We start from the raw sequence: 21,693 nt of genomic DNA on the forward strand, positions 1-21,693 counted from the left end.
CATCAAATCCATCTGTTGTTTTAATTCCCCTTTACCGTGTTATGTAACATATTCACAGGTTGCTGGGATTAGGATGTGAACATCTTTAGGGACCATTATTCTGCCTACCATATAAGATGACTCCAACTGTGCAGTTGAGAACTATCAGCCATAAGAAGATGGTCAACAAGTCAGCTCCCACCCCTGGGAAGATGGGACTCAAGCATCAGCCCAGTTAACAAGCTGAGCCATGATGGAAGAATGGAGGTAGACTTGGAAAATTTGGTTGGGTTGCTTGGGGGCAGGTGGGGATAGGGCTGTCTCACCAATTTTGCATTATTACACAACTTGGGTTGGGGTAGACAAGTTGTCACATGATTGATTCTCATACAGATGGCATCTGTTCGCTGATGGTCCTGGGAAGTTGCAGTACCCCAACAATGGTAGGACCATCTCCACTCAGGAGTAACCATTACAGAAAATATAGGACACAGGATGGAATTTCCTAGATCGGTGACAGGGAGCTACCACCTTCCTCCTTCTTTTATGGTCACACAGAGGCTTGGTGCATGCAGATTGTCAGGGCATCTGTAAGCTGTCTCCTATTGTGGAAGATGCAAATTACTGGTCCACAGGTCAATGTGGCTTGAAGATATGCTCTGATTGGCCAACACTTTAATATTCTCTTACACGCACATACAGACACACACAAGCATGAATTTTTTGGCTTCTCTTAGAATATAGTCCTGCTGGGACAGCTCTCCTGCAGAACAACTCTTGGCAGGAAGAAGACTGTTTTTTCACTAGGGCATTTATTTTCTGGTTTATTGCAGGCTTCTCCTTAGCCTTTTTGTTTTACAAATGGCTCACTTCACACTTTCATGTTACTTGCCTGGTCTGGAAGGTATTTGGGTCTATAAGCCTCCAAAACTCATGTCTGAAGTCAGGAAAACTTCTCATAAAGAACCATGCCCATTGCTAATACAAATGTGGCTAGCTTTCCAGTTGGACAGATGGAATACAAATCAATAACAGTGAACTGAACACATCAGACCTTTTCCCCACATCCCAAATCCAAATCAGGTTTCCCCATAAACCTGATGAGTAACACTAGGTTTGAAAAATAGCCTGCAGCCACCATGTGTTCCACTAAACAAATTGGTCTCCACTGGTACACACCTCTTTTTCGGAAATGTAGCTGAAAGCTGCCTAACTGTAATTTCTGCTCAATGGTCTTTTTCAGCCTTAGGAGCCACATGTAACCAACATTATTCCTGTCATATCCATTATTTTTCCAAAAGTTTAAGACAACTATTATGGCCCCAGAGTGCTTCTTCTCATCTCCAAGAATTTGTCTCCAGTAAACCTACCTAATTCCTTGGACAACTCAGCCTATGCTATAGCGGTGACCCCATCATCATTCTGGTAGTTCCCCAGCTTGGCTGTGCTACCCTTGTGCACTCATGTCTGCACAGCATTGGAGGGTGAACTGAGCACAGAGCAGTCTTCGTAGACTCCATAAACTACCCTAACACTGCCTGCGCTTGGAGGATAAAAACAGGGAGTCCCAAGCTTTGAGGGCCACCCTCCCTTCAAGAACACCAGGTATTTCTAATAGGTAAGACCTAAAAATACTATTTTGCACTCACATCCCTTCTCCTCAATGAGTTAACACAATTTTGTAAGGATGACATCCTAACTTTGTAATATGCTTCATCTTAAGAGGTTAGACTTCATCTTAAAGGTCATGGAGAGTAAGCCAGGTGGTAGAGGACAAAGCCCATTTCCCATGATACTGCCTGTTAAGTCTTGGTGCAGTCAGGAGATGAAATGCAGGTCAGTTTCAAACAACTATTCAACAGCTTCAATATATGGATCACATTGACACTTCTGTCTCAAGTGAGATTTGAGGCTAAATATAGTTTTGGTTTAACTATCCTTTGCCTCAGATTAAATAAGACAATGTACATCAACCACTTAGAAAAGTTCCTGAAACACATTAACTTTAATTACTAATGCCTGCTTTCTGGCCATCCCATTACCTCTTTACTTCCACCCAGGTCTAACTAACATGCAGCTATTACTCAGCAAATGTGAGTAAAAACCATAAAAACCTGCAGTTTCTAGATTCCTGGCCTATACCATCCTGGAGCCAGTTCCATCCATTCGCCTCTATTGAGAACCGTACAAATGGCTTAGGTGACAAGATTTAGATAGTCAAGGAAAACTGTTCCATAGTGGGGTGGTTTAGCAGATTCTTAAAACTTGGGACCAGTCAAGGACAGTCCATCTTCAGGGAGGTAGAATAGATGGTCTCTCTCAAACCACACACCTATGAAGATGTGTGGAGATCCCAAGAGTTTAGCTCTTTGACACAGAACTGAGATAATTCCTATAAAACCAATAATAGGCTAAAGCAATGCAATTTGATTATCTCCAGTCCCACGGAACTTGGTGCAGACATGTTAAGGCATCAGGGGGGCTCCATAGAGCCTCCTCAAGGACACCAAAACAGCCAAGATCATCAACCCAAGTGGACTGAAGATGATGAGATGGGAAGGAATGTTTTATTTTCCCAGATCTTCAGGCAACCTCATTAAGCTACAAGTCACATGCAGCTAATTATGAAACCAAGAGAAACAGGAGGCTTAAAAAGTGTGGTCCATTATATTTCTTTTTTCTCTGGGATGGGGGAGGCCAAGGTCAGTCTGGCAGGACACTGGGAGGTCTCCCTGACTCAGCGATCACACAATCTTCACAGTCTTGAGCATATCAGAAAGGACGTATGTTTCATCCCAACCCCTTCCAGGCCTCCTCAGGGTCTGCTCCAAGGTCTGGGCCATTTCCAGGAGCTGTGGTGTGGCAAGTTTCTGCTCAGGGTGCAGCTGACAGAACAGGATCTCATTCACTTCCCCCTCAATTCGCCGGACATACAGGAGGGGGAACACGGCCTTGAGCCCAGCCAGCACCGAGTCCTTCAACCCCATGTCTCGGCACACAAGGTTGAGAATAAAGACACCTGGAGGATGGGAAAGAAAGAGTCAGAATCCAGGGGACATGTTGGAGACGAGGTTCAGCTCTAAGGAAAATACTAGCCCCTGCCCTGGGAGGCTGGTGGGCAATTAGATCAAGAAATGCTCCTCAAAGAAAGTTTGTTCAATAAATGGTGCTGGGAAAACTGGGTCGCTACATGCAAAAGAATGAAGCTTGACCACTACCTCACACCATACACAAAAATCAACTCAAAATGGATTAAAGAACTAGACATAAGACCTGAAACCATAAAAAACATAGAAGGAAATATAGGCGAAACACTACATGATATTCACATCAAAGACATCTTTACAGACACATCACCCAAAGCAGTGATAGTGAAGGCAAAGATAAACAGCTGGGACTACATCAAATTAAAGAGCTTCTGCACAGCAAAAGAGACAATAACAAAAAACAAAGAGAAACCCCACCAACTGGGAGAACATTTTTGCACACAACACTAATGATAAAGGACTGATCACAAAAATCTGCAAAGAGCTGATGAAACTCAACAACAACAAAGAAAATAATCCAGTCAAAAAATGGGCAGAAGAGCTAAAAAGAAACTTCTCTGAAGATGAAATGCAAATGGCCAACAGGCATATGAAAAAATGTTCAACATCACTTGTAATCAGGGAAATGCAAATCAAAACTACCATGAGATACCATCTTACACCAGTGAGAATGGCACATATTAAAAAAACTAGCAACAGCAAATGTTGGCAAGGATGTGGAGAAAAAGGAACTCTTCTGCACTGTTGGTGGGAGTGCAAACTGGTCCAACCACTATGGAGAGCTGTGTGGAGATTTCTGGACCTACTAAACATAGAGCTTCCATATGATCCAGCAATTCCACTCCTAGGTATTTACCCAAAGGACACAGAAACATCAATTCCAAAGAGCACCAGCACCCCTATGTTTATAGCAGCACTATTTATAATAGCTAAGCTTTGGAAACAACCCAAATGCCCAAAAATAGATGACTGGATCAAGATGTGGTACATATACACCATGGAATATTACTCAGCATTCAAAAAAGATAAACACATGCAATTTGCAGCAACACGGATGGCGCTGGAAGGGGATCATGCTCAGTGAAATAATCCAGAAAGAAAAAGAAAAATACCGGATGGTCTCACTCATAGCAGGAATCTAGAAAACTTAAATAAGGGACCAGGAAAATGAATAACTATAAGAAAGTGAAAATCAAAATCAACAAAAAACTATGAACCAGAGACACTCTATGGGGGTTGGGGGGCGGGAGGGGAGGGATTGGGGTCAGAATGGGGGGGTTGCAATTATATGGGGAATATAAAAATAAAATTTATTATAAAAAAAATAAATTGTGGGGTTACTTAAATCAATAATTTTGTGGGTTACTTCCATTTGTTGTATGGACTAATCTGCAATGATTCTTTTCATTACTATGACATTATACCCTGAAATAATATTTCAATGTTTGGTCATTTTTTATTACCTTGGTTCCCACTGAGTCATAAGTACAGTGGTAGCTAAATTTCTTACTTAAATAAAATTCTCTGCCTCCAGTTGTAATTCTGCTTACCAAACAGAAATTTTATATATGTATACCATCAAAGGAGAAATTTTTCTGGTTTCTGTGAAATGTCATTAAAAATGCTTAAATGGTAAAAAAAAAAGTAGAAAAGTCTGGTGACACTGACATTAAAGTTCAAATGAATATGTATGATATCAAACTTTTAAAATAAAATAAATTATCCTTATTTATATTTTCTTTTGTTCAATGTTGGTCATGTTTTGGTGTGTATTTTTAATTTCTTAAGGACACACTCTAAAGGTTTGATGACGATACCGATGTATGGGATTCAACTGAATTTGAATGGTTTTAAAGATATTTTTTCCTTTATGTATAAATTTAGTTACTATTTACAGAAGATAGAACTTTTTGTTAAGTAGTCAACTATGTTAATCAGATACAACTTTTCTTAGATCTTTGATTAATCTCACTTTACAAATAACCAAAACATGTCTTTCTTGTATTACCTTTGAATAAAAGTTAATATATTTAAAAGTTCAAAAAAAAAAAAAAAAAAAAAAAAAAAAATGCTCCTAAGGTAGGAGAGATTCTGGAGATACACAGCACACAAAGAAAGGCAGAAAGGGAAAAGCATGGGCAATACATAAACTGTGAGAAACTTCAGCCTAATGCCTGCTCTTCTATGCTGCTAGTAAATTATTTCACCCTTCTCCATGCCTAAGTTTCCCAAAGAATTGCTTTGAAATGAACACCACCACAAAAAGAATCTACCAACTCTAGGGGACTCCCTGGTGGTACAAGGGGTTAAGTCTCAGTACTATGAAGCTATCAGCAGCCACTGCAGCACAAGTTTGATCCCTGACCAGAGAGCTAACCCACATGACACTGCAGACCTCTACTGTCTCACCCGCTACTCCCCTCAGCAGTGTATTTCAGTTAGTCTGCCTGTTCTGCACCCCACTCTGTCTCTGGTGAATCCTCTCACCCCCCACCCCACCCCTCTGGCCTCCAACCCCAGCTCTTGTATGCATAAATAACAACTCCACAGGGATACTGTGTTGACTTATACAGTGATGTATTTACCAGTCAGTGAGGGGACCCAGGTACCTTGACTTGTAACAAGTAATTAGTACTAAATCAGCTCTGTTCCCACAGTACCTTACACCAAATCAAAATACCTAGGAGACCCTGAACATATGGATTAAGTGCTCCAGCTTCCAAGTCACAAGGACCTGGACTGGAGTCCCAGTGTTATCTTGTGTCAAGTTGGTAAGTATCTTTACCTCAGTTTCCTCACTTGAAATGGGCTGCTAGAGAGATAAAGATGCCACCTAGTCCAGAGCATGTGGGAAGAATTCACATTGCAGCTAACGCCACCTTGTGGATGTGAATGGGAATCACTACAATCCCCTTCATAAAATGGACATAGCACCACCTATGAAAGTCCAACAAACATGATCATCTATGATCCAGCATTACAATCCTACATATAGGCCCAACAGATCTATAAACACTTTCACCAAAACACATCTACTAGTATGTTCCTGGCAGCATTATTTATAAAAGCCCCAAACAGGAAACAACCCAAATGCCAACCACAGTGGAGAAATGAACTCTGGTTAAGTCACATGACATTACACAGCAACAAAAAGGAACAACACAGAGGATGAATCTCATAAACATCATGTTGAATAAATGAAAACAGATACCTAAGGAGTATATTCTGTATGATTCTATTTATATAAAGAATAAACATGGACAAAATTAAGCTTACTATTAGAATCTAGGGTAGCAGTGATCCTTGAGAGGATAAATTATCGGAAAGGAGGAAAAAGGTGGAATTCTGGGGTGCCAGAAATTCTCCATGTTTGCTGATAAATGAGTATATTCAATTTAGGGAAACAGATTGAACTATGCACTTGTGGTACATGCATTTTTCATTAAGAAGGTAATATTTTTCCTTCCCACCCTCACTGCCCCCTCCTCCACCCTTTTGCTCCCCATACCTTCAGAAGACAAAATGCTTTTGACTTTCTGTAGGAAAGGCTGGTCCACAAATGCCGGGGGAGGACAACTCATTCCCAGTGTCGGATCTTTACTATCTACATCAAACATTATGACATCGTATTGAGGTTGTGCTGGGAAAGAAAAGCAAAGGTGAGGCTTTGTCTTTGCTGGATAAAAGAAAGCCATTTCATTCCTACACATTTTCACTGTGACCTGTGGGGATGGCAGGGATAGCTAAGTCACAAGGCTGCCATGGAGGAGGTGGCAGTCCATAAGAGCACTGGTTCCATGGTCCAGGAAGGGGATGACATCTTAGTGCTGCTGTGAGTATCGCACATTAAAAATGGGAACCTCCATCTCATCTTCCTCCTCCACATTTAAAAACACCTTCCAAAGGCACATATGAGAGGCTTTCCTGATGGTCGAGAGTTAAGTCTCAGCATTATCATTGCTGCAGCCTAAGTTCAATCCCTGGCCAGGGAGCTAACCCACATATGGCCCAGCAGATCTCTCCTGTCTCTCCCACTGATCCCCTTAGCAATGCATTTCAAGTCAATCTGCCTGTTCTGCTCCCCACTCTGTCTCTGGTAGGTCCTCTCACCCAGACCCCCATCTCTGGCCTACACCCCAGTTCTCCTGTGCATAAATAAATATTTAAAAAAAAAAAAGCACACATTAGCGAAGTCCACTCTAGAGTGATTATTACCTATAACAAGTCTACCTACTAACTCAGTGGCTTTCAACCCGACAAAACATTAGGAGGTGCCTAGGGAAGATTGTAAATACTTAGAGAACCTGGTCTCCTCTCCTCACCAACTAAGTCCAAAACCCTGGGGTGGGGAGTGAGGAATAGATGGGAGAGCAGACAGGAAGCTCCTCAGATCATTCCAAACACAATCAGAGCTGAGAACCACCTATCTAGACAAAGCAGCTGCCTAAACCTTTAAGGGCTGACCCAGCAAATAGTAACTGTAACTCAATTCTGAAAACAGTTTATGTTGCTTCTTGGGAGGAAATGTTCTGATATTAAAGTTACTGCATCTTTTCTGGTTACTTGAACAATAGCTGGTTCAAGAAATGATTTTACTAAGTGGGTGAGAAATTACTGATAATGAATCAGTTCTACTTGTTATAATGTTAGGTGGTTTTTACATGGCGTAGGCCTGTAATACCACCAGCTTGTTATTTTGCAAATTTTGAGACTACATAAAATTATCTAATAAATATTTTCTTTGGACTCTTGCATGCCTGTCACTGTTCATAGTACAGATCTGATTGTGGTTTCTTAGAGAGCAGAAAATGCTGGCTTATCAAGTCCAAGGAAAATGATGGCCCACATCTGTGGCCTTAAGCCTTCAAATAATCTGAAAGGTTGTGGTGGTTAGAGATGATGGCCGGAGCCCTTCAAAGTTGACCTGCAGGTAATAACTGCAGAAAGTACATAACTGACTGCATCATGGGTTGAATATCTAGGTTTTAAATACTTCAAGCGTATTAGTTATCTTGGGCCTCAACCTGGCCCCAGCTTTAGAGAGGAAACCTGTAAATTCTGATATGAAGTTCACATTAAGGCAGCATCTGTCCATTCCAGTACCAAAATACCCACCCCAAGCATCTGAGTTTGCCACCTTTATTGGATATTCTAATCCAGTGAGAACTAGAGCACCTGTTATGGAATGAGTAGACCAGGAAGGGTGATCTAAGACTCCTAAGTTCACTTAGGGCTGAACCAACCAAACTGACTTCCCCTAGAAGGACTCAGGTTCCAGAAAATTCCAGTATCATCAGGAGCCATATAGTTGCAGAAGGATCAGGGGATCTCACACAGAACATGAATATGCCTTTTGTCCTAAGTCTGGGATACAATTATTAGAGCAAAATGGGGCCTTCAGTCCTATAGCAGCAGGGTTATCTGAATTCCCACTAGCAATCTCTACCTTGGGATTTCTCACCTGCAGCACCAGTGCTAGCTGTGGCCAGGTGACCCCTTTGTCATCGGTGACTGAGCTATGCACTGTAGGGTGCTTAGGAGCATCCTTGGTTTCTACCCACCAGATGCCGGAAGCACCTGACCCAATATTCTAACAACGAAAAAATGTCTGTAGACATTGTCAAATGTCCCTGCATTGCTCTATATCTGGTTTCATGCCCAAATGAAATATTTACAAGAAATATTTCCCAACATTAACCCCACCTTTTTCACCCTTTTCCTCACCCAGCCAGACTTCAGGATTCTTAGGATGCTGAGAAAGTAGTAAGGTTACATGTTCAGAAGAGAAACCCATCAGTCTCAAAACCATAAGGGGAGCAATAGTCCGTTTCATTCACAGCTACACCCCAGCACCTAGCACAGTGCTGAACACACATCTGGAACTCTACATCACTGAGTAAGTATGTCAATAAATGAACAGGTAAAAAAGTCTGGGATGCTGCTGATGCCTCCCTCTTAGAGATGAATTCTAGAGGCCATTGTAGGCCTGTGACAACTCTTCATATTGTTCTAGAGCTGTACCTTCTCTTCCAGCCAGACTGGAAATGTAGTCCAGGCCATCTGCAATGTGCACCTTCATCCGGTTGCTCTGGGAGAAGCCAAACCACTGGGTGGCCACTTCCAGCATGGAGGAGTCAATCTCCACAGCATCGATGCAGGACTTTGGGAAATGATCATGGACGAAGAGGGGGAGGCTGCCCCCACCCAGGCCCACCACCAGCAACGCCAACGGGGTCTCTGTAATAAAAGAAGAGAGCATTAAGGAATCATCTGCGTGCTGGGAAGTTTTGCACAGGCTTCAGGGAAGGTAGTAGGAGGAGTCAGAGTGGAAGTTCTGCTCAGCTGAACAAGATTTAGACATCTGACCTCCTGTCTGTCCCAGAAATTTAGGAGTGAATCTGACATCAGAAAACAACCCTAGCCTCACAATCCCTCTCTTGGTAAATGCAGAGATGAACCAGTGTGTATTATGGTCCCTTAAAGATCCAAAGCTCTCAGCTGACATATCAAAAGTCCCCACAGTAAGTTATTAGACCCTTACAGGAAATGCGAGGGACATCTTGCTCAGAGTCACAGGGCAGAGTAGGTATGATGAGCTCAGCCCAACTTTTAATCCAAAAGCCACAACTTCCATCTCAAACACATCCTCTAAGAGATGGCAATCCACCTGAGTTCCAGAAATCACAGGAAAACAAAGGCCCAAATGCTCCAACTAAGCAAAGTAACCAACAGCAACCACAGCAGCATGGAAGGCAGATGAGAAACAAGAAAGAATCATCAGAAGGAGACAGATCCTGAGTATTCAACCCAAGAACTGAGCCTATGAGGACACACATCATCAAGGTAATAAGGTAATCGAGATAGGCCAAGAATACAAGGAGTTTCAATAAGACACATTCAGGACTTTGGGTGAAGACAGTTTTATGTGAGTTTTTTTTTAAAAGATTTATTCATTTATTTATACAAGCACTGAGTACAGTCAGAAGCGCGGGAGGGTGAGAGAATCCACCAGAGCCAGAGTGGGGAGCAGACAGGCAGACTGACAAAGTACACTGCAATGGGGAGCAGCAGGCACGGCAGGAGAGATCTGCGCGCCATGTGAGACACTTGCCAGTGGCTGGGGAGCAAACCGGTGCTGCAGAGGCTGCGGACAGCTTCGCAGCCCAGCGCTCAACCACTGCGCCACTGGGAAGGCCCTTTGTGTTTTTTTAATACTTTTTTTTTTATACAAGAACTGGGGTAGGGGCCAGATGCGCAGGAGGGTGAGAGGATTCACCAGAGACAGAGCGGGGAACAGAACAGGCAGACTGACGAAATACACTGCTGAGGGGAGCAGCGGGCGAGACAGAAGAGGTCTGCCGTGCCATGTAGGACCCTTGCTGGCCGGCTGGGATCAAACCCACTGTCTGCCTCTGCAGACAGCTTCACAGTGTGGCGCTCAACCGCCTATGCCACCAGGGGAGGCCCGAAGACAGTTTTAAGTGTTAAAAAGAAAAACATTTTTTTGCTGCTGTAGTTTGATCCAAACCTACTCTAAATGATAAGGTTTAAGGCTATAAATTGTTTATTAAAGTAGAAATTCCAGAAAGAATTGCCTCTGCTACCAAATAATGCATTACTGAAAAGCCAGCAGATCTCCTAAATTGCAAAGGCATTTCTCCAGAAATGATCCTTAAATGTTGCATATATACATAGACATATGCAAAGACACATCAAGCTGAACAACTTAAGATCTGTGTACTTACATACCTCATTGAACGACTTTATACTTTAGTTTTAAAATAAAATGAGTGGGGCCTCCCTGGTGGCTCAGCGGTTGAACGCTGGGCTATGAAGCTGCCCACAGCCTCTGCAGCGCCAGTTTGATCCCCAGCCGCCGGCGAGGGTCCCACATGGCGCGCAGACCTCTCCTGCCATGCCCGCTGCTCCTCTCAGCAGTGTATTTCATCAGTCTGCCTGTTCTGTTCCCCACTCTGGCTCTGGTGAATCCTCTCACCCTCCTGCGCTTCTGACTGTACCCAGTGTTTGTATAAATAAATAAAAATAAATCTTTTAAAGAATAAAATAAAATAAAATGAGTGGAAGAGAAAAATGTAAACATCAACACATGTAGTCATTTCAAGATTATAATCTGAATTTGAGGGACAAATAATGAGGGATGCATTAACACAGAAGATGGTGGGGACAAGAAAAGAAAATATGTGCAACTGTTGGTCTGGAATCCCTCTTCTTATAAACTACAGGACAGCGACTTTGACTGCTTATTTCTCTGATCTTACAAGCTCCCTCTGCAGAAGGCAGTGGCATCTCACTCACCTAGGAGTAGCTCAGGCCTTCTCAGCAGGGCCAGGCCAGCGATCATGGCTTTGTGGTGTTCACAACACAGGTAGCTCTTGTCAATGGACTGCCCTGGGGTTGCAGGCAGGTCCTCCACATTATCAGCGGGATGTTGCTTCTTCCTGTCCTTTTTCCGTTTCTTCTGTGCTAAATGAGAAAGATCGACAACTCTTAGTAACCTTATAGCCCTTGGAAAGCCAGGCACACCAGCAGTGATGCTGATCTGATTCAAGAGCCCCACTGTTAACTACGCAGGAATTTTGTGAAATGGCTGACATCATATAGATAGCTAGAAATTCACTGTGGGTGGCCATTTTTATGTCATAGAAATAGGCAAACAGTACTTATCAGGGTTTTGTCCCAACAAAGAGACAACTGTGAAACACTTAATGTGCTCCACTGGATGCCAGAGAGTAGGAAAAGGGAACTGGCAAAAGCACACCTAAAAACCTGGTGAAACTCAACTGAGGAGCCTGAGTATTTCTCCATGTAGTTGCCAGGCAACTAACAACACAATTTATGAGAATGACTCCATATAATGCCTCCTCTGTGGTAATTACACACTAGGACTTTACTCTTTTAGCTCTTATAACAGCCCTGGTATTCCAGTTCTTGGCAGATGGAAAAACCAAGGTTCTAAAGTCAATGCATCCAGAAGCAGCAGTGGTACTGCAGGATTTGATCTAGGAATGTCCATCTGCAGCACCTTTCATAATCCTACCGTATCACCTGGATATAACATAGACACCCCCTTCCTTTGGACATGGAAATCACAAGTGTTCAAAGAAGAGGAGAAATCCTATAGAGTCCCTTATTTCCCTCTATCTAGTCCCTCGATTACCTTAGGATATCAGAGTAAATCATGGTTCTGGATATTTCTAGGGACGAGCTACATTCTACAGCAGCCTAAGGCACTGATGTGTAGTAACAGGGAGCCTTTTCAGAGATGTTAAATTACTTTTTAATACATTCTCCTTATTCACCAATGCTTTCATGAGGGAGACCAATTTCAAGAAAAGACAGTGATACTAAGAAGGCTAGGAGCCTGATAATGGTGGAAAAAAGCCCTGAAACCCAACCTGCAGGGCAAAATGTTTTTGTAAGCAATTTTACCGAGCTTTTAGTGAGGCAACACTGAAGCAGACCACTGACAAGAGTGGCCAAATCACAGGGCAGGGACCCAGCACACATCAGTGCACTTGACTAGGGGCAACTCTAAAGAAAAGATCATTCTGGTATAAGTAAGCTGACGGTACACTCTGGGCAATTCTGTGACCTCCAGAGTTGCTGAATCTCCTCACCCTCTTCTCAGATGGCCTGGCTATCTGGACAGCATGGTCAGGCAGAGAGAGACTGAGAATGAGGAGACCCAATTTCAGCTTCCACCCCTGAACCTCTGTGCTGCTTCTTTTTTTTTTTTTTTTTAAAGATTTATTTATTTATTTATACAAGAACCGGGGTACAGGCCAGATGCATGAGAGGGTGAGAGGATTCACCAGAGACAGAGCGGGGAATAGAACAGGCAGACTGACGAAATACACTGCTGAGGGAAGCAGCGGGCGAGACAGGAGAGGTCCGCCAAGCCACGTGGGATTCTCGCCAGCTGGCCAGGATTGAACCTGCACTGCAGAGGCTGCAGACAGCTTCACAGAGTGGCGCTCAACAGCCTGTGCCACCAGGGAGGCGCTGAACCTCTGTGCTTCTAAAGGGAAACTGACCTGCAGGAGGGGGGGGGAAGGCATGGTCACTTTTTATTTTGCATGTATTTTAATTGACTACAAATGAGTATTATTTTCATAATATAAACATATGCAACCCCTGAAAACAGTAGCAGAAACACATCACCACTTTCCCCACTGGTGGGAATAAGTGAGCAGCATCTGGGAGACCACTCTTTAAAAGGAATTCTGGAAGACACAAAGCAGATCTACACTGTCTTAACCCTAGAGACACCAACCACCTGTGGCCATTGCAACGGAGTTGATTAGAATTAAGTAAAATTTAAAATTCAGTTACACCAGTCACTTTCCAAGAGCTCAGAGGTCACAGATGTTGAGTGGTACTGTACCAGGCAGCTCAGATATTAAACATTTCCATCATTACAGCAAGCTTAACAACACTGGACTAGATGACCTCAAAGGCACTCTACCAATTCTAGAATCCTCTGAAACAAGTGCTAGAGAGCTGCAACAGGGTGGAGGGCAGGCCAACCTGTACCCCCATGTTTTCAGCTCACCTCACAGAGGTCTATCAAATTAATGTACAGATGTACATAGAGCAACGTCGAAAACTGGCAGCCTTTAAACTGAAGGCCATAAAGTGACAATCACATTTATTTGCTCTACCACATCCTTAGTTTTTGTTTTTGTTTTTGTTTTAAGATTTATTTATTTATTTATACAAGCACTGGGTACAGTTGGAAGCACGGGAGGGTGAGAGAATTCACCAGAGCCAGAGCGGAGAGCAGAACAGGCAGACTGACGAAGTACACTGCTGAGGGGAGCAGCGGGCGGCAGGAGAGGTCTGCACGCCATGTGGGACCCTCACCGGTGGCCGGGGAACAAACCGGCACTGCAGAGGCTGCGGGCAGCTTTGCAACCCAGTGCTCAACCGCTGCGCCCCCGGGGAGGCCCACATCCTTGGTTTATCATTTCAAAGCCAAGCTTTGAAATGAGCCTAGGTGATGAGAGGACAGCCCACAGCCATATGCCTTGAGCCACAGGTACCCAGGTCCAGCCTACATCTTTGCCAAGCTCCTAGGTCTTTCAGAACACCCCAAATTCCATCTCTACATGGGTGCCACCACCATGCCTATGAGACCTCACCTCTGTGGGACACCTCACCTCTGTGAGACATATCCTTCAGCAGCCTGGCTTCCGACTGTACCACATTCCTGTTGCTGAGGAAGATCAGTCGTCGAAAGTAGTGCTTGTCATCCCCCTGCACGTCCTCGATGACATAGTCGCCACTCATGGGGCTGCAGTCTTGGTGCTGAACGGTGCGGACCCCAATGTCCCCACCCACAGAAAGAAAGGGCACCTGGAGGTATGGCAGAAATATGATCAAAACACCAGCCCAGTAAGAAACATAAGGGGGCCTCCCTGATGGCCTAGGGTTAAGTCTCATAACTTTCACCTCTATAGCCTGAGTTTGATCCCCAGCAAGGGAGTTAACCCCACATATGGAGCAGCAGACCTCTCCTGACTTGCCTGCTACTCCCCCCAGGAGTGTATTTCAGTAAATCTGCCTGTTCCGCTCCCCACTCCGTCTCTAGTGAATCCTCTCTCACACACACACCCCATCCCCATACCTCTGACCTACACCACAGTTTTTCTATGCAAAAATAAATTAAAAAAAAAAGAAGAAGAAATGATGATCTCGCCTCTTTGTGTATATATGAGGAATACCCACTAAGGTTCTTGCAGCAGCTACTCTGAAAATGTGCCCTTTTATTAAAGTATTTTTCTGGGTAGAAAAAGAACAATACTGGATGGTCTCACTCATAGCAGGAATTTAGAAAACCTAAATAAGGGACCAGGAAAATGACTAATAAAGAAAAAATCAAAATCAACAAGTAACTATAAACCAGAGACACACTATGGGGGAGCAGGGGGAGTAACATCAAAACAAGGAGGGGTGGGAATTGTATGAGGACTGTAACCAAGATGAAAATGCATACATTGTGCAAAAATGAAAAATGATGTAAAAAATATATAAAATAAAATTTAAAAAATAAATATTTTTTAAAAAGTATTTTTCTGGGGTCTTTAAATAGATTTCAGATGGTTTAATTCACTTTTCGAAGGACAAATGAGGACATAAAAAGATTCCCAAAGCATCAGTGCAATGCAGTTGGTTCTCCCCAAGAATAACATAAATGTTTCTGAATAGTAATCCTTAAAAGGACATTCAACAGGGCCTCCCCGGTGGCGCAGCAGAGCGCTGGGATGCGAAGCTGCCCGCAGCCTCTGCAGCACCGGTTCGATCCCCGGCTGCTCCCCGACCACCGGAGGAGGGTCCCACATGGCGCGCAGACCTCTCCTGCCGCCCGCTGCTCCCCTCAGCAGTGTACTTCGGTCCTTCTGCCTGCTCTGCTCCCCGCTCTGGCTCTGGTGAATTCTCTCACCCTCCCGTGCTTCTGACTGTACCCAGTGCTTGTATAAAGAAAAACAAACAAAACAAACAAATAAATTAATTAATTAAAAAAAAAAGGACATTCAACAATTGAAGATGATAAAAGCAAGAGCCAAATTATAAGAGAAAGAAGCTGAGGAGAGATAAAGATGACAAGATCCAGAGGGCCAAACGACCACTCCAAATGTGGAGAAATCTCTCCTTTCCCCTAGTTATTCTCATCTTATGCCCTGCCCCCACTTTCCTAAACCATACAAGAAAAATATATTTTCCCCTAGACATTTCAATTTTCCTTCCCAATCGCTCTATTTTTTTTTTAAGATTTATTCATTTATACAAGAACCGGGGTTCTTATATATATATATATATATATATATATACACACACACACACACATACACACACACACAATATAATATATTCATTTATACAAGAACAGGGCAGATGTGCAGGAGGGTGAGAGGATTCACCAGTGACAAAGTGGGAAACAGAACAGGCAGATTGACTGAAATACATTGCTGAGGGGAACAGCAGGCAAGCCAGGAGAGGTCTGCTGCGCCATGTGGGTATCTCCGCGGCCAGCGGGGGATTGAACCAGCACTGCAGAGGCTGCGAACAGCTTCACAGTGCTGCGTTCAACTGCCTGCGCCACCAGGGAGGCCCAATCTTTATTTATTTTTAAAGACTTACAAAAGTATGTAATAATCAGCAGGACGCCTGACTCTGCAGAGACAAAGGTACTGGAAAGAAGTCACAAATGAACCACCCCACAGGTTCTGGGATCTCTCTGGTCATGTCCTGTCCCAAGTCTGCCAGAAAATTCACAGACACGCTCATCTGTAAACAGAGGTCATCCCAGTGGGTAGAACCACAGGCTGAGAGGCTGAGAGTCTGGGTTTTTCTTTTCAGACCCATTACTCCCACATCAACCCCCAGGCACATAGACTGTCCAACACATCAAGAAGGATAAACTTCTTACTATAAAGCTTGAGCAAGAAAGTCACCTATCAATTACGCAGGGTAAGCAGGATAGCACAAGACAGAAGGTGTCAGCTGATAATACCATATCACCATTTTGGCAAAAACATTCAGTTTCCTTCATAGTAGAACAACAAACCAGCAATGCTAATATCCTGAAAGTTATGTTAAGCTATTTTGGTTCTTCTTCTTTCTACCCTCAGATAACAACAGATATGAGAAGCAAAATGGTCAAGTCCTGTGCAAGAGTAGGCAGGATGAAGAGCTGGAGCCTGTGAGGAATACTCTTCACGCCGCCTCTGTGGAGTCTGAGGGTCCCCGCCTACAAATACAATGATGCTACTGTGGGTCTCAACAAGGGCACCTGCTAACCTCTCGCTGCCTAGGGCAAGGCTATATGATTTTGACAACTCAGCAGCTGACATGCACCCCAGGCACAGGTTATGATCAGGCACTTGGTGCCCCTCCAAGGCGTCCTCAGCCTTCCTGGCTGCTAACAGGACTCTTCCGGAGACAACTGAGACTGCTGCCAAAGTTGTTACCTGCTGTTGGGTGGGCATCCCGGCAGGGGCCAGCTCCATGACCCTGGCAGACAGCTCGGCCTGGATGCTGTCCATGCTTTCATACCGTTGACCTCGGTGAAGGGCAACTGTGACCAATCTTCTGAAGCCTGCGCTGGCTGCCAGCTGCTTCCGGCCCTCCTCCATGCCAAATAGCCATTCTGTCTCCCGCCCCTGGGGGACTGGAAAGAGTGAGTTGGTGATTAACGGATCCCAGGAAGAATGTTTAAGCCCACAGCCAATATGATGACATGACAGAGAGCCAGACCCTTCCCAGGCCCAGCATGCCTTCCAACTGTGACCCACTAAGGGACTATGGATGCCCTAGTGCACACTGCCCAGAGCCAAGCAGCCCATTCACATCAGGCAGGACCAAGGGTGGCTATGCAAGCATGAGGACGAATATAAGGGGAGAGAGACAGGTGTCTGGTACAAGAAAAACAGCAATAATATTAACACTCATTACATGCCGGGCATTATTTCAAACACTTTGCAAAAAGAAAATATTTGAATCTATCCAAAACCCATCATACCGGTAGTATTATTATTACTCCTATATTATAAATGAGGAAATTGAAACAAAGATTTGCCCACATTCACACAGTCAGTAAGGGCCTGGCTGGGATTCAAACCCAAGCAGTCCAGCTGCAGGCTCTATGGTTGTATCCATCATTTTGTTCCCACAGGTAGACAGAGAGGATTAGGAAATACTTGGGGAAATGGTTCAGGCTTTGGGAAATTACCAGCCTGATCATCTCAACAGGCTGTATTTGTCTAGAAGTTTCTATTTTTTTTTTTCTGAAGATTTATTTATTTCTACAAGAGCTGGGGTACAGGCCAGAAGCAGATGTGAGAGGATTCACCAGAGACAGCAGGGAGCAGAACAGGCAGATGGACTAAAAGCACTGCTGAGGGGCACAGCGGGCGGGCGAGACAGAAGAGGTCTGCCGCGCCATGTGGGTATCTCCCTGGCCGATCAGGACTCGAACCAGCACTGCAGAGGCTGAGGACAGCTCCACAGCGCTGCGCTCAACCTGCTGTGCCACTGAGGAGGCCCTAGAAGTTTCTGTTTTTGAAAGCATTTCTTCATACTCTGTATTTTGATTCTAAGATAAATCTGGTTATCAATGACCCCTTTCAGTAACAACACTAGTATTTATAAAGCAGTCACCTGTGAGGCACCTAAGGGCTTTTACACTTCTTACAACTACACAAGAATAGGTATGATCTCACTTTATAGATGAGGAAATTGAAACACAGAAAAAATAACTTTTCCAACACTTCCACCACCAGGAAATCACTGAACCTAGACTGGAACCGGAATAGCGTAGCTCCAGAACTCCTATTTTTAGCTACAACTCTATACTGTCTAAGTTCAACAGAGAAGTGCAGATCTCCCAAGTCTCACAGCTTACAGGCTAGAGTAGGGACTAGAACTCAGTTGTTTCCATTACAACAACCACACTGTTACACAGTAACTCAAATCTCTGTATAGAGAGGCTTGCCTAAATTTATCTGTATACTTCTCATTCTCTCTACTAACCCCTTCTCTCACATTTCCATTAAGCCTTTGCAATGGAAGAAGGAACAAGCCTCAAGTCTAGCAGGTAGCTGCAGAACTGCTACACCCCCTTTGTCATGCTCTCACCCTCTGGAAGTACCGCCCCCTGTAAGATAGAACCAGCCAAGGCAAACCCATCCACCAAAACTCCAGCCCCAGCCCATGTAAGCCAGCCCCTCCAGGAAAGAGAGGGAGCAATCCCAACTCACTGATGAAAATGGCAAAATGACTGTCCCGCGATGGTTTCACAGTGGGGCTGTCCACCACGTGGAGGGTGTAGCGTGGCTCCCCCGTGTCCCCATCGCACAAGTCCAGAGACACACTCCCCAGCCCGGCCTTGCGGTGCAGCTGGCTGCACAGCCAGGCATACTGCTGCCGCTCCCGCACTGCCTCAGCCAGCCGCTCAGCACTGTCCAGCCGCATGGGCTTGCCCTGCTCCTGAGCACACAGCTCAAAGATCTGAAGGGCAGAGCCAGGGACTGGCCTGAACTTGGTCATGATGAAGGCAAAGACAGGCAGGGAGAACCGAGGCTCTGCTTCCAACACCTGGTCCTGGCTGTCGGCCACCTGGTGCACCCTCACCATCCACCCCTCCCGAGAGAAGTGACCCACTGCTTTCTTCAGGACGTGAGCCTGAGCCAGGGAGATGCAGAGGTAGCGACCGCCCACCTGCAGGACACGGCCAACCTCAGCCAGCATCCTGTCCACCTGTTGTAGGGTCTTCTCCTCCTCATCTGTCAGGACAGCGTCCAGGGTGCCCTTGTCCAGCACCACCTGGAAGGAGGCACTAGGAAACTCCATCTGTGTCATATCCATCTTCAAGAAGCTCATGTGTGGCCGCCGGCTGGCATTGCGGTCCTTCATTTGCTTGATGACCACCTCACTGATGTCGATGTTCACTATATCCTGATAGCCCACATCATACAGCTGCTCACTGAGCTCTGAGTTACCACACCCAACCACCAGTACCTGGGAAGGGGAGAGCAAAAAGATGAGGAGATCAAGGCAAGAGAATGTGCTTCAGAGACCTGGAGTTAAGTTGCCTCAGCCATTCCATGTTTGCAGAAAGTGGAGAAACTTGTCAGGAGAGAGCACCATTACAGAGCAGATTCCAGGTTCCATCTTGAAACACCATTGGTTAAAGTAACCATTCATTCAGCTACAACATCACAAATTATGTGAGGATGGGCTTTCTGCATTTCAGAAACAAACTATTGTGGTTAGTCATGTCTCTGAATCAAGGATCTATTATCATTAGTTGATATAAAGTCACAGAATCCAAAAACAATCATTACAGTTGAAATCTTCTATCTGTCTCACTCTTGACAAAGACTCTGTCTCACTCTTGACAAAGATTATGCCTATGAAATAGGCATAATCCTATTCCAATGAGGCCCTGGGCGCTACCTTATGATATTCTATTTTCTGAAGCCAAACTTAAAACACAGGTCACTGCCTCCCTGTCTCTGGGACACTCTCCCATTCATACTTCAAAATTCTGATCTGATAGCACTATCTCTAAAATATAAAGACACAATGAGATGTGTCTATGTGCTAACACTTTGGAGATAGATAGGCCTGAGTTTAAATTGCCATGTGACCACTTGATCTTAGACAAGAAACTGGCTCTCAAAATCTGTGTCATTGTCTATAGGATAGATGAAGTACCACTCACCTCAGAGTTTATTATGAGAATTCAACTACAGAACTATCACATACACAGAGCATAAGGCTTGTCATGTCACGTGTCCTCCACAAATGTTCCATTTTTTTACCCTATTCTTCCCTGACTGCAGTACAACCCCACTTGTATCAAGCCTCCTTTTATTGTACTTATCACTTTTCACTTCTGGAATGTGCCCAGGGTTTTTATCTTAATCCTCTTGCAGCTTAAGTGTTGAGCACTATGCCTGAAATTCAGTGGACCTGCAACAACTATTTGATAACAGACTCATGTATCAGTAAAGCCCCATGTGCTGCCTGCCCCAGGCAGTAACAGTAGGCAGAAGGCACACTCACTTCTGTTACAACAGTAACAGAAGGCACACTCGCTTCTGGAGACTACATCAAGGTTAGGTTACCAAAGCTGTCACTCTTTCGGTCTGGTTACTAATTCGAGGATGAGCAGGGGACAAGAAGTCTTAACGGAAAATCTTTAAAGGAGTATTTTTAAACTGTTTTTTAGCCTGAATGAAACCTAGAAACCTGAAGTGGGCCTGATACGGGTCCCCACATCTATCATGTCTACGAAGCTCAGGATTTGTTATCAGTTCCCACCTTCCCGAGCACACGCCGGGGCCCTGCCAGACCGCGTTTACCTTCTCCCTGGGCTTGATGTATTTATGGAGCACCCCGCATAGTTCCAGGTAGGTTCCATACCACTCAAAAGCTTTTTTTCCCCGCTGCTGGAAGAACTTCTCCCAGTAGTCAGCGGAGCCAAACTCCTTGGAGGTTTTGGGTAAGAGATTCATATTCCCACCGGCCGAGATGCGTCTTCAAGACTCTCCTCCCCTCTGAGACACCATCGGAGGAACTTCACACGCCGGTTCCGGGACAATGAGAATTCTTTCCACGGATAAACAAGCCACATTGATTTGCCCCGCACTCAAAACCCCACGGGACAACCCTTACAGCCCTCCGCGCCCGCAGCCCCGACCCCACGTGGGAGCCCCTCACTCTGTCTGAGATCGGTTTCCCAGCCGGCAATCATATCCGGGTGCTAGCCTTCGCGATTGGTCGGCCGTCCAGTGCTTCCCAGGATCTCATTGGCTACTGATTTTTCTGGCACCGCCTCCGCGGCGACGCGGGGAAACCTCACGCTGGCTGCTTCTGCGCAGGCGCGGAGTGTACGGGAGCAGGGGGCGGGGCGGGAGTGCGACCCGGAGTCCCGGGCGGAAGAGGCCGGGCTGGGTCCCTGGGCCTCAATTTCGGGCCCTGCATGAGGGCCGCTAGTTCGGGTCCGGCGCCGGGGAGCAGCGCGAGGGCTTCCGGGCACTGTGTGCCCTTGGGCTTGGAGCCGGCTTCCTCACCCCTTCTGACCCTGAGCCACCCAAGGGCTGATCGTGCGCTGATGGGGGGCGCACTGGACCTGGGGACC

At 45.1% G+C, this 21,693-nt stretch overlaps 1 protein-coding gene across 2 annotated transcripts; it reads right to left on the bottom strand.

Annotated features, from left to right (window-relative positions):
* Positions 1-2,532: 2,532 nt before the first annotated feature.
* Positions 2,533-21,287, bottom strand: METTL13 (methyltransferase 13, eEF1A lysine and N-terminal methyltransferase). 2 transcript variants are annotated; one of them, XM_054693475.1, is made up of 8 exons: positions 20,915-21,287; positions 19,266-19,565; positions 17,018-17,209; positions 14,207-14,402; positions 11,343-11,510; positions 9,048-9,263; positions 6,535-6,666; positions 2,533-2,998 (listed from the first exon to the last, which is right to left on the bottom strand). In XM_054693475.1, the coding sequence occupies exons 1-8, from the start codon at positions 21,065-21,067 to the stop codon at positions 2,724-2,726; spliced, it is 1,632 nt and encodes a 543-aa protein (XP_054549450.1). In that variant the 5' UTR covers positions 21,068-21,287; the 3' UTR covers positions 2,533-2,723. The 2 variants fall into 2 exon arrangements, with proteins under 2 accessions (XP_054549450.1, XP_037362376.1); XM_037506479.1 differs by having other exon boundaries at positions 17,018-17,217; positions 18,806-19,565.
* Between the last annotated feature and the right edge of the window lie 406 nt (positions 21,288-21,693).

Source organism: Talpa occidentalis, unplaced genomic scaffold (assembly GCF_014898055.3).
Source record: "Talpa occidentalis isolate TD23 unplaced genomic scaffold, MPIMG_talOcc4v2.1 talOcc4.12, whole genome shotgun sequence".
Taxonomy (NCBI): Eukaryota; Metazoa; Chordata; class Mammalia; order Eulipotyphla; family Talpidae; genus Talpa; species Talpa occidentalis.